Source organism: Bos javanicus, chromosome 6, assembly GCF_032452875.1.
Source record: "Bos javanicus breed banteng chromosome 6, ARS-OSU_banteng_1.0, whole genome shotgun sequence".
In the NCBI taxonomy this organism is placed as follows: domain Eukaryota; kingdom Metazoa; phylum Chordata; class Mammalia; order Artiodactyla; family Bovidae; genus Bos; species Bos javanicus.
Window position 1 is genome coordinate 111239767 of NC_083873.1, and position 13290 is coordinate 111253056.

At 46.8% G+C, this 13290-nt stretch overlaps 1 protein-coding gene across 1 annotated transcript in view; it reads left to right on the plus strand.

The window, feature by feature from the left end:
- The window catches only part of BST1 (bone marrow stromal cell antigen 1), a 44372-nt gene extending 35401 nt beyond the window's left edge, over positions 1-8971 (plus strand). Inside the window, exon 9 of the mRNA XM_061420865.1 lies at positions 8875-8971. Coding sequence (XP_061276849.1) covers positions 8875-8956 — 82 coding nt within the window. The 3' untranslated portion in view covers positions 8957-8971. The remainder of the gene's footprint in view (positions 1-8874) is intronic.
- Positions 8972-13290: the final 4319 nt, after the last annotated feature.

A 13290-nucleotide genomic window follows, 5' to 3' on the forward strand; every position in this document is an offset into this window, starting at 1 on the left:
TGCAACCAGTCCATCCTAAAGGAAATAAGCCCTGAATATTCACTGGAAGGACTGATATTGAAGGTGAAACTCCAATACTTTGACCACCTAATGTGAAGAGCTGACTCATTTGAAAAGACCCTGATGTTGGGAAAGATTGAAGATGGGAAGAGAAGGGGCTGACAGAGGATGAGATGGTTGAATGGCATCGCTGACTCAATGGAAATAGGTTTGGGTTGGTGATGGACAGGGAGGCCTGGTGTGCTGTGGTTCATGGGGTCGCAAAGAATCGGACACAACTGAGCGACTGAACTGATCTGAACTGAACAGTGGATAAGAACAGCCTGCCAATGCAGGGACATGATGGGTTCAATCTGTGTTCAACTACTGAGCCCAAATACTGCAACTGCTGAAGCCCAGGAGCTTAGAGCCTGTGCTCCACAGCCAAAGAAGCCACCACAGTGAGAAGCCTGTGCATTGCAGTGAAGAGTCGCCCCCATCCTGTGCAACTAGAGAAAACCCTCGCAGCAATGAAGACCTAGAGCAACCAGAAAGAATGAGACAATACATTTTAAAAAGATGTTCAGTAGAAATCCCCATGAGTAAATGACTGTTCTCTGTTGTTGATCCTAGATTTGCTCCACAGCTTTTTCAGACCTAATGTGTTGGACCCATTGTGACTTCCTAGCCTGCCCTGACTCAGGACATGGACACCAGTTAGCCTTGCCTCCTGAAGCTCCTGGTCAAGCCTTCCAACTTCCAAGCCCAACAGACACTCGGGAAGCTGGAGGAAGAATGAATGCCTTTCTTCAATCCAGGACTCGCTGGGGAGCATGGTGTGATGGGACACCAGCTCGACAGGGAGTGGAGGGGACTGGGAACAAGGTCAAGCTCAGAATGGGTGAAGTGAGCAGAGTATGGCAAGAAAGATAGCAGAGAAACAAAATCCAAGAAGAACTGGAATGATGTGGAATGTTTATGGTGTGGCCACTGCTATGAATTTTAAGAGTGACGTCAGTATCTTAGAGAGGCTGTGCCCAGCTAGGCTTCCCTCATGGCTCAGCTGGTAAAGAATCTGCCTGCAGTGCAGAAGACCTGGGTTCGATCCCCTGGAGGGAAGATCCCCTGGAGAAGGGAAAGGCTACCCACTCCAGTATTCTGGCCAGAGAATTCCATGGACTGTATAGTCCGTGGGTTGCAAAGAGTTGGATAAGACGGAGTGACTTCTTTCACTTTTACCCAGTGGGCACCATCAGACCAAGGACTTGCCATGAGCCACACGTGTCCTGATCTCTCACTCCTTATGTCTTGAATGGGTTGGTCTCTCTGTGCTGATATCCCTTCCTGCTCTGCCATCTCTTTGTCAGATTTTAAGCCCCTTATGCCTCAGGGCTTCCCAGATGATTCGGTGGTAAAGAATCTGCCTGCCAATGAAGGAGACAGGGGTTCAATCCCTGGGTCAGGTAGATCCTCTGGAGAAGGGAATGGCAACCCACTCCAGTATTCTTGCCTGGAAAATCCCATGGAAGGAGGAGCCTGGTGGGCTATGGTCCATGGGGTTGCAAAGAGTCAGACACAACTGAGTGACTGAACATGAGCGCATACACCCTAAGCATCACTTTGTAGGGGAGCAAAACTTTCCTCCCTGAAATGTCTCTTTGGCATGTGGATTATTTTGAGCTGAAAAGAATCAAGACTCAAAAAAGTCGGGAAGAAACCTTGAAATTCCTCCTAACTGCCTAAAAGAATTTAGATGGCGGGGGTTCCCTAGAATAGAGCTATCACCAGAGATATCTGCAAAGATCTGGGCTCGGTGGGGGTGGAGGAACTCGACAGGGCTTAGCAATCAGAGCCCACTCTGTGATCCACTGTCTCTGTGTGACCCACTGTCTCTGCGTAACCCAGCAAATATGTGTTTACCAGACATTTGCTTGGCTATTCATGTGAATTGCATTTTTACCCTTTGTGGTTCCCAACCACTACCCACCACATCCTCTTTCATCTTTGGCTGAAGATGTTATTTAAAGTGAAGACTTCAGTTATTTTGGTGAGTGCCTTAGTTTATCTGGATCTCTCCCATGTATACTAAAGAAAATGAAATCGCTCAGTCATGTCCGACTCTTCGCGACCCCATGGACTGTAACCCATCAGGCTCCTCTGACCATGGGATTCTCCAGGCAAGGATACTGGAGTGGGTTGCCATTTCCATCTCCAGGGGATCTTCCTGACCCAGGGAGCGAACCTGGGTCTCCTGCATTGCAGGCAGACACTTTACTGTCTGAGCCACCAGGATATATACTAAACTTCTGTTTGATTGTCTCCCGTTACTCCATCTCACATCAATTCAGTTCTTAGTCTGACCAGAAGCGTCTAGAAGGGAAGAGGAAAATCTCTTCCTACTGAAAACCTTCTGAGTCCTCTGGTTCCTCTGCCACCAGGGCTTTGGTTGTTCTTTGCTGCCCCAGGCCCTGTGAATTTTCCTGACATGATTCATCTGCCCTGTCTTGTCATCGCTAGGACTGTGGTTTTTTCTGAAGACATACATAATTTCCTCCCTGGCTCAGCCTCGGCTGGGTAAAGTGGATACTTCATGTGCGGCTTCATTGAGAAAGTAGACTTGTGAATGAACAGGCTTCAGAGAAGAAAACACAGGATGGGTGATTCTTTGATTTGCTTTTAATGTAAATTTTGTTGGAGGAGATCAGGGATGGTACAAGGGAAGATTAAAAGCGTTGCATATCACTTTTCTTTCTTTTTTTAAAAAAACCTTTTTATTTGGCATCAGAGTATAAGCCGATTCCCTGGTGGCTCAGGGGTAAAGAATCTGCCTGCAACTCAGGAGATGCAAGTTCGATCCCTGAGTCAGGAAGATCCCCTGGAGGAGGAAATGGCAACCCACTCCAGTATTCTTGGAAACTCATGGACAGCCTGGGAAAACTCATGGACAGAAGAGCCTGGCAGACTACGACCCATGGGGTCGCAAAGAGTCAGAGATGACTGAATCGACCGTGTCTGTGCGCAAAGCCGATGGACAGTGTTGTGATAGTTTCAGGCAGACAGCGAAGGGGCTCAGCCCTACATACACGTGTCCACTGTCCCTCCCATCCAGGCGGCCGTGTGACACTGAGCATCGTTCCCTGTGCTGCACGGCCGGCTCTGGCTGGCTATCCATTTTAAATAGAGAGATATCACAGGACATCCCTCATATGCGGATCTAAAAAGAAGACAATAGGAACGAAATTATTACAAAACAAAAACAGATTCACACACTTAGAGATTAAATTTATGCTTGGGGGGTGGGGGGGATGGGGAGAAAGGATAGTTAGGGAGTTGGGGTTTGACATGTACACACTGCTGGATTTGAAATGCATATTTATGCTCTACTTCAGTGAAACGTGAAATGTGTGATCTACTCTAGTGTGGGTGAGGGGAGCAGCAGGGAGCATGACAAGAGGCCTAAGAACTTGGGGTTCCTAGAAAGGAAAAGAAAGATCCCTCCTGACTTACAATTCAGCTTGTCTCAGGGCCAGCTGGCTCCTCAGGCTAATCCCATGGAAACCCGGCCAAGGGCATCTATTAGGCCGGGCTCAGAGTACACAGCGTCCCCTGCCTTTGGGTTGCCTGGGTAACCAGTGGATTTGCATAGTCTCTCACAGCACGCTGGTCTGTGACTTCATTAGATGTCATTTTGAGCTCCGTGGAAAGGAAAGGGATTTTTTTTTTTTTTTTAAATAACATTACTTTTTTTCTGAATACAAAAATAAGGACAATGGCTCCCTTGAAAAACTTTGAACAATACAGAAAGATTAATGTAAAAGGCAATATGGGTCTTCTGTCATACTATGTGCATCATAACAGATTTTTCTCTACGTATGTTCAAACACATTTGTTGTCCTAGTTGCTAAGTAGCATCTGACTCTTTGTGACCTCATGGACTGCAGCCCGCCAGGCTCCCTTGTCCTTCATTGTCTCCCAGAGTTTGCTCAAATCCATGTCCATGGAGTTGGTGATGCCATCCAACCATCCCATCCTCTGTCGTTCCCTTCTTGTCCTGCCCTCAATCTTTCCCAGCATCAGAGTCTTTTCCAATGAGTTGGCTCTTTGCAACAGATGGCCAAAATATCGGAGCTTCAGCTTCAGCATCAGTCTTTCCAATGAGTGTTCAGGGTTAATTTCCTTTAGGATTGACTGGTTTGGTCTCTTTGCTGTCCAAGGGACACATGCTCCTGTTTTTGAACACAGGAAGCTGTATTTGACAATTGAGAGCAGAATCATTTGACTGCAGATTCTAGGCTTTTGACATGTTAAAATGTTGATTTCAAACAATTGCTGATCCACTTCCCCCCAGCCTAACTTCTACAGAGGTGTTAGAGAAAGCATCCTAAGAGGGGATCCCGATTTCATGATCCCCTTATTAAGATATCGCAGGAAACTGGGACCCAGAGGATGGCCATGTTCCAGGTCTCAGGTGAGTCCTTGGGGCGGGGTGCCAAATGTGGGTCCTTGGCTTCATGCACAAAATAATTCCAGAGTGAGTTGAAGTAAAGTTAGAGCAGATTTAAAGCAGATTTATTCAGGGATAAACACATTCCATAGACAGTATGGGCCATCTTAGAAGGCGAGAGGCTCTGAAATATGGCATGGTCTGTGCCCCACCAGGCTCCTCTGTCAGTGGAATTTTCCATGAAGAATACTGGAGTGAGTAGCCATTCCCTTCTCCAGGGGATCTTTTTGACCCAGGAATTGAACCCAGGTGTTCTGCATTGCAGGCAGATTCTGAATTGTCTTAACCACCAGGAAAGTATCAGTTTTTATGGGCAGGATAATTTCCTTGGAAGGAGAGCTATAACTAACCTAGACAACATATTAAAAAGCAGAGGCATCATTTTGCCAACAAAGGTCTGTACAGTCAAAGCTGTGGTTTTTCCAGTCATCGTGTATGGATGCGAGAGTTGGGCCATAAAGAAGGTTGAGCCCCGAAGAATTGATGCTTTCAAATTGTGGTGCTGGAGAAGACTCCTCAGAGTCCCTTGGACTGCAAGGAGATCAAACTTGCAAGGAAATTAACCCTGAATATTCATTGGAAGGAAGTTCCAATACTTTGGCCAATTGACATAAAGAACTGACAAATTGGAAAAGACCCTGATGCTGGGAAAGACTGAGGGCAGGAGGAGAAGAGGCGACAGAGGATGAGATGGTTGAATGGCATCACCAACTCGATGAATATGAGTTTGAGCAAACCCCGGGAGATAGTGTGATAGTGAAGGACAGGGAAGCCTGGCATGCTGTAGTCCGTGGAGTCGCTAAGAGTCAGACATGATTGAGCGACTGAACAACCACAATCCACACAGAACATTTCTGGCACTCCTGGTTGTCAAATATGTGGATTTTTTCCCACCCCAAGCAATTCTCTGACACCAGCTGCATGTCCTACAATTCAACTCAATTCAGAAGCTACCTACCTGGAAACAGCGTCAGATTCCACAGGTTACGGGCTCAGCCTCACAAGACTGCCCTCCACTAAGTCCTCTTCAGCTGCCTGTCCATGGCCCAGGTTTGTTTCTGAACCAAAGTTGGGTCTGCTCACCCACAGGCAGTAAAGCCAATCTACTGACACCAAGTTGTGGTGAAGGAAAGTGCAGCATTTGTTGTAATATGCCAGACAAAGAGTCCAGGACAGGTAGGGCTCAAAAAGCCAGAACTCCCCACGGGTTTCAGCAAAGCAATCTTACAGGCCAGGTGAGGGGGAGGGGGAGGGTCACAGAGTATGCGGCCAGTTCACTCACAATTCTCTGATCAGTTGATGGTGACATAACAGGTCACTGTCATAATGATAATTCACATTATCAGTCTTCAGGCTCCAGGAGGCCTGGGGGCTGTGGGCTCAGGGTCATCAAGTAATTAACATCTCCCTTTGGTCAGGGTTTTAGGATCTGAAAAAACAGCTCAAAAAAATGTGCATCATATTCTGTCACCATGTACTTCATTTCAGTCACTCAGTCGTGTCCCACTCTTTGGGACCCCATGGACTACAGCACGCCAGGCCTCCCTATCCATCACCAACTCCCGGAGTTTACCCAAACCCATGTCCATTGAGTCGGTGATGCCATCCAGCCATCTCATCTTCTGTCATCCCCTTCTCCTGCCCTCAATCTTTCTCAGCATTAGGATCTTTTCAAATGAGTCAGTTCTTCACATCAGGTGGAGTTTCGGCTTCACCATCAGTCCTTCCAATGAACACCCAGGACTGATCTCCTTTAGGATGGACTGGTTGGATCTCCTTGCAGTCCAAGGGACTCTCAAGAGTCTTCTCCAACACCACAGTTCAAAACCATCAATTCTTTGGCACTCAGCTTTCTTTATAGTCCAACTCTCACATCCATAAATGACCACTGGAAAAACCATAGCCTTGACTAGACGGACCTTTGTTGACAAAGTAATGTCTCTGTTTTTTAATATGCTGTCTAGGTTGGTCATAACTTTCCTTCCAAGGAGTAAGCGTCTTTTAATTTCATGGCTGCAGTCACCATCTGCAGTGATTTTGGAGCCCAGAAAAATAAAGTCAGCCACTGTTCTATTTACCATGAAATGATAAATACCATGAAATGACTGGATGCCAGGATCTTAGTTTTCTGAACGTTGAGCTTTAAGCCAACTTTTTCACTCTCCTCTTTCACCTTCATCAAGAGGCTTTTGAGTTCCTCTTCACTTTCTGCCATAAGGGTGGTGTCATCTGCATATCTGAGGTTATTGATATTTCTCCCGGCAATCTTGATTCCAGCTTGTGTGGTGGGGGTTTTAGCATCTGAAAAAACAGCTCAGAAAATGTGCATCAGATACTGTCAGCACGTACTTCAGAGAAGAACGAAAGCAGAGCGTGTGGGAAGGGGAGTCTGTCCCAGGAAGGCCCCTAGGGTCCTGCTGAGGTTGTTACTTGTGCTTCTGCTCTTGTCCAGTCGCTCAGCCATTCCGACTCTTTGTGACCCCATGGACGCAAGAAGCATGGACTGTGCTTCTGCCTGACCGGCTGTAGACCAGAGCTTCCCACGACCTTCTCTTTGGAAAGCCAATTCTGGCCTCTGTACCCTGACACTGAATTAAACCTTGGGGATGGTTTTAGGTGAAGTAGAAAAGAATGGCTTTATTGCTTTGACAGGCAAAGGGGGCCACAGTGTGCTAATGCCCTCAAACCCGTATGTCCTAAGTTGGAGACTTGGAGAAGTTTTATAGTAATTATCCAAAGAGGGCATGATCATCTCATGGACATTCTTCTGATGGGTTGGTGGTGAGGTAAGTAGGAGTCCAGATCATCGACCTTCATGCTCCAACTGGTCTGGGGTCTACATGCTTGTGGGCAGCATCTATGGTTAATCATTCACTTCTCCTACCTGGAGGGAGTTTCAGTGTCTGCAAAACAGCTCAAAGGTATTGATTATTGTGTGTACTGATGGGGAAGCAGGACCTTACCCTGTTGTTTATCTTGACTGTTTGCTTTTCCTGGTCGCACATCCCCTCCCTTCCCTAATGAATAACTGCTTGAATCTGCCCAGTGGAACTCAGGGAAGGTCACAGAGGCTGAATGAAACCTATTTCCCGTAATCAAAGAAATGGGGGTCCCAGGAAGGCTGTGTGCCCAGGAGCCCCACAAGGCCTAAGCCCCACAAGGCTTGGTATCATTTGTGATTGGTTTGCCAAAGTGGGTCACATAACTCAGGAAACCTGTCCACAGGTTATCATTTAATAAAAAGGCTGTGACTTTTTATTAAAAAAGTCACACCACCAGCGAGGGGTCCCCTGGTGGCTCAGTGGTAAAGAATCCGCCTGCGAATGCAGGCAATGAAGGTGAGGCAGGTTCAATCCCTGGGTCGGGAAGATCCCTTGGAGAAGGAAATAACAGCCCACTCCAGTACTCTTGCCTGGGAAATCCCATGGACAGAGGAGCCTAGTGGGCTACAGTCCGTGGCATCACAGAGTTGGACACGACTTAGCAAGTAAATAACAACAATAAAACTCAGGAACAGCCAGACGGAAGAACTGCAGAGACAAGGGACAGGGAAAGGGAGGGCATAGAGCTTCCAAGCTGTTTGCAAGCCCTGCTTCTCCCACACCTCCATGGGTTCAACAACCTGGAACCTCTCCTTTGAGGTTTCCATGGAGCCTTCCTTACCTAGGAAGGCACGATTACCTAGGAAGGCATGACTGATTAAATCGTTGACCATTAGTGATTGAACTTAAACTCCAGCAGCCCCCCTGCCCCCCAGGTCAAGGGGGTGAAATTGAAAGTTCCATCCCTCTAGTCCTGTGGTTAGTTCCCCTGGCAAGCAGCTCCCACTCTTACCTAGGGTCTTTCCAAAAATTCAACTATTAACATAACAAAAACCACCTTCACTGTCCTCCTCACTTAAGAAATTCTGAGGGTTTCAGGAGTGCTGTTGCAGGATCAGGGATGCAGACCAAATATGTATTTCTCATCAGAAGTCACAGTATGACGGAAGCCAAGTGGGGTCGCTGCCCAACACCATGGCTAAGAGCAGATTCTGTGAGGTGTGAATGAAGAATTGCCATCAATAAACAAAGGATGTTGCAGCCATCAAGCCATCACATTACAGTCATCCTGTCTGAGGAAACTCATAGAAACAGGATGTTTGGCATCAGCCCCTGCAGCCACTCCCTCCAGCCCTCATCCCGGTGTTGTACTCCAAGGAGACTCAAGGTGAGAGTCACAGGGTGCTGGCCCCAGATGGCTGAGGTGCCTATCGAAGGAAGGGTTTCAGTGAGCCCAGACTCTTGCATCTTCCTATACATAGAAAATTGCTAATTTCCTTAACTTGAGGTCACTGGACTTTTTAATTAATAGTCAACCTTTGATGTTCTGACTACTTGTTTTTGTTGCAGAAACTCCTATATATCCCGGCTCCTCCCTCACCTCTTTGGAGCAGTACCTCAGAGCTATCTGAGATCATGTGTCCCAGGCTGAAGACCTCAGTTTTGTTTGCCAAATAAAACATAATTCTCAACATTTAGGTTGTGCTTTTTTTTCTTTTTCAGTCAACATCAGTTCAGTGTAGTTGCTCAGTCGTGTCTGACTCTTTGCGACCCCATGGACTGGAGCACGCCAGCCTTCGATGTCCATCACCAACTTCTGGAGTTTACTCAAACTCATGTCCATCGAGTCGGTGATGCCATCCAGCCATCTCATCCTCTGTCGTCCCCTTCTCCTCCTGCCCTCAATCTTTCCCAGCATCAGGGTCTTTTCAAATGAGTCAGCTCTTCATATCAGGTAGCCAAAGTATTGGAGTTTCGGCTTCACCATCAGTCCTTCCAATCAATGAACATCCAGGACTGATTTCCTTTAGGATGGACTGGTTGGATCTCCTTGCAGTCCAAGGGACTCTCAAGAGTCTTCTCCAACACCGCTGTTCAAAAGCATCAATTCTTCGGTGCTCAGCTTTCTTTACAGTCCAACTCTCACATCCATACATGACTACTGGAAAAACCATAGCCTTGACTAGACGAACCTTTGTTGGCAAAGTAATGTCTCTGCTTTTTAATATGCTGTCTAGGTTGGTCATAAGTTTCCTTCCAAGGAGCAAGCATCTTTTAATTTCATGGCTGCAGTCACCATCAGTCAGCATAAGTCTAGCTAATCCTGCCTTTATCACTTGCTCGCTGTGTGGCCCTGGGTAGATCATGTATATCTCTGAGTTGCATCACCTTGTTGTAGATAGAGGTGATAAGTACTCAGAATGAAATGAATCCATGTGCATAAAGAACCCAAGACAGTGCCAGGCATGCAGTAGGTGAGCACTGTGGAAGTGTCAGTTGCTAGTGCTGTTATTGAGACTGGAGGCAAGAGGGCAGGGCATAACTTTTAGAATGACACAGTCATTGTGGATACAACATAAACTGGCCAGAACTAATGATGTCCAAGATGGCAGAAGATTCAGCTTCCATAGACCTTGAGCCTCCTTATACCTTCATTGTGATGCCTCAACTTGCTAAATGACACACCTACATGCACCATAACAGTTTCAAGGCCAATGATAACAGGCCAAAACGTGAGCTGTGATCCAGTTCCTGGAAATCCCTGCCCCTTCCCCAAATAGTTGGGATAATCTTCCCATGTAATAGCTTATGAAATGGCCCAGCCCATAAAAACTAACCACCCCATGTTTTGGAACTTTTTGCCTTCTGAGATAGTCCACACTCTGTCTATGGAGTGTGTATTTCCCTAAATAAACTTGCTTTCCCACATAACTCTGGGGGCAGAGCCACCCCCTTGCCTGCCCACTTATATCCCTGACAAGCATCCTATATTAATACATCTACTTCTTGCCTATCACTTTGCCTCTTGCTAAATTCCTTCTGTACTGAGACGTTAAGAACCTGAGCTTCAGTAAGTCCTGACACCAAGTAAGTGATTTTAATTAAAAGACAAGAGGGTTCAAGTCCCAGCCCATGTGTTCAAGTGCCAATCTGAGTTTTGGCTGGTTTCAAGTCCCAGTCTGAGGTGTGCGCTTTTGTTATTACTACTAGAGATGTTAGATAATTCTTTAAACACTATCTACCAAGACAGTGCTTTCTAGTGCAGTGCAGGAATTACTGTGCAGCCGGCACTGTGCCAAGCATTTTCATAGATGCCCCGTTTAGTCTTCACCTGCCCCATGAGATCAGTTCTTTACATCCTGTTTTGCAGAGGCGAAACTGTAGAAGCAGAGAGCTTCTATTACAGGGTTAAGACCTCTGAGAATTCCTCCTGCTCTGGGCAGAGAGGGCGGCTGTCAGTCTTAGCAGAAGTGTGATGCACCAGCTCTCCTTCTTTATGAACTGACATATCCAGTGCCAGCATCCCACTTGGCACTTAGTACATGCTTAGTCATCTGCTGAGTGAGTGAATGAGGACTGGCATTAAAGCACAAATGAAATGCTCGTGAACGGCCCCAGAGCACAAGACTGGGCAGGCACGCGGAGGAACTGAGTCTTTGTCTTTCCTGTTCTGCTCTGGGTCTCCATGGTAACCATCCCCAAAATTGGTGGTTTTCTCTCTAGTACGACATACTTGATACCAAGCGACTTTTGGAACCTGAAGAGGACTAGTAGAAACTATTATGGTGAAGATTGTTAACCACAGACAATAAAACAGGCAGTTACTCTACCAGCAAAATGGGTTTTTGGTGGGGAGGGATGGGGGGCGCGGTGGGGAGCAACAAAGAATTACAACTTGGGACCTGCAACTACAGTAACCCTATGGAAGTCCAGTGAAACAAAGGCGAGGAAACGCTCTGCTGGAGGAGAAGGGGAAGCTGCGGGGGGGGACTGTTATAAACAAAAAGTCCATTGGAGGAAACTAAGACTTCGAAGTATGGTGGCTTTTCATTGGCTGGGTTGTTGCCAGGCAAAAAGGAAGAACTTTTCTTTCTTCTGCTGATGGCAGTCAAGTAGTGTCATTTGCTGTGGAAGATGCAAACTACGTTTCTTCCTGTCGGGATCGGTATGGACTGAGTGGTACTGGCATGAGAATGCCCTGCTTCAACCCTCCTGACTCCATTTTAGTGAGGTTCCCCTTTATTAATTTTCACAAGATACTGACAGCTTACACGTGCATGCTAAGTCACTTCAGTCATGTCCGACTCTCTGCGGCCTTATGGACTGCAGCCTGCCAGGCTCCTATGTCCATGGGGTTCTCCAGACAAGAATACTGGAGTGGGTTGACATGTCCTCCTCCAGGGGATCTTCCAGACCCAGGGGTTGAACCCAAGTCTCCCGGGTCTCCTGCATTGGCAGGCGGGTTCTTTACCACTAGCGCCGCCTGGGAAGCCCTCAGCAAGTGCAGCGGCACAAATGCCTTTGACTTCCACAGAAAGGAGGCCAAAATCTCCAGGGGCCCTGGCTGAGTTCAGTCTGTGTCAATGTCCCTCAAAAACTTCAGAAGCAACAGGACAACATAGAAGCCCAATCTGAAAAGGAACTTCCGAACTTTGAGAAAAGATGGGAAGTCTGTGAGCCCTTCCTCCCTAAGATGCTCAGTCTCTATGGTGCATGTATCACTATTAATGTAACGGAGGGATGTGCCCAGAGGTGAAGAAATGCGATGTAAAACAAGGAGGACCTGAATTCTGAGGCGTGTGATGATGCTGGTAAATAAAAAAGGAGGCAAAAGAACGGGGAAAAAATCCTAAAAACATCTCTGAATATTGGTTGATTTTTCCCTGGTGGTCCAGTGGGTAAGACTCTGCCTGCCAGTGCAGGGGCCACGGGTTCAATCCCTGGTCCAGGAAGATCTCACATGCCATGGAGCAACTAAGCCCTTGGGCCACAACTACTGAGCCTGCTCTCTAGAGCCCATGAGCTGCAGCTACTGAAGCGCCCTAGAGCCTGTGAGCCTCAGACAGAGAGGCCACTCGCAGTGCAACGAGAAGCCTGTGCATTGCAACAAAAAGTAGTCTCTATTCGATGCAACTAGAGTCTGCATGCAGCAATGAAGACCCAGTGCAACATAAACAAATAATTTTTAAAAACCCGAATACATTGGAAGGCAAAAAGACTTTGATTAAAAACCATGGCGACCCTCTCTGAATGATCTTCAAAGATGTGAAGTGGGAGTGACTACGTCTTAGCCAGCTGATTGGTTGCCTGTCTGAAATTCTCCTTGAACACAAACTTCACAGACTAAACCAAGTTCCTCCCCAATTCGTGGTTCTTTATTCCAGCCCCAGAAAACCAATTCAACAGTGAGTATTTCAAAAGTAAGTTATAGAAGCCGATGTGCTGAATGGAAAACCAGCTTTCTGGACACCTTGCTCCATGAGATAATGACAGTTGAGGTTTACAACGGTGCTAAGGGGATATGATGAATAAGAGTGTCACCTAGATGAGAATTCAGGGCCCTACTCCACATGGGACAGTCCAAAGCAGAGCTGAGCCAGCCCTGAATGCTATTCTTCCTTTTTTTGAAGTCTTTCCAAAATTCCTCCGTGACCCAAAGTGGAACCTGTGAAAATGAAACTTCACTGAAGAACTTGTCGTTGCTTGAACTTACTTAATAGGCTTTTGAAACACAGAGTTCAGCTTTACACTTAAACAAGGAGACTTGTGCCACCAAAGGAAAGGTCAAACTCAGACATGGAACGGGCAAGCAGGACTTAACTATTGTGGAGACTGGGAACCTGTCTTTTTAAGACGTGGCCAGGATGCTGAACATCCACTTAGTAACCAATGAAGCGGGCAGCAGGATCAGCACGATGCTAATTTCAACACAACTATTCCTTACTTACAGCCGTATGTTTCCGTGCCTTTTTGATAGAGTCTATC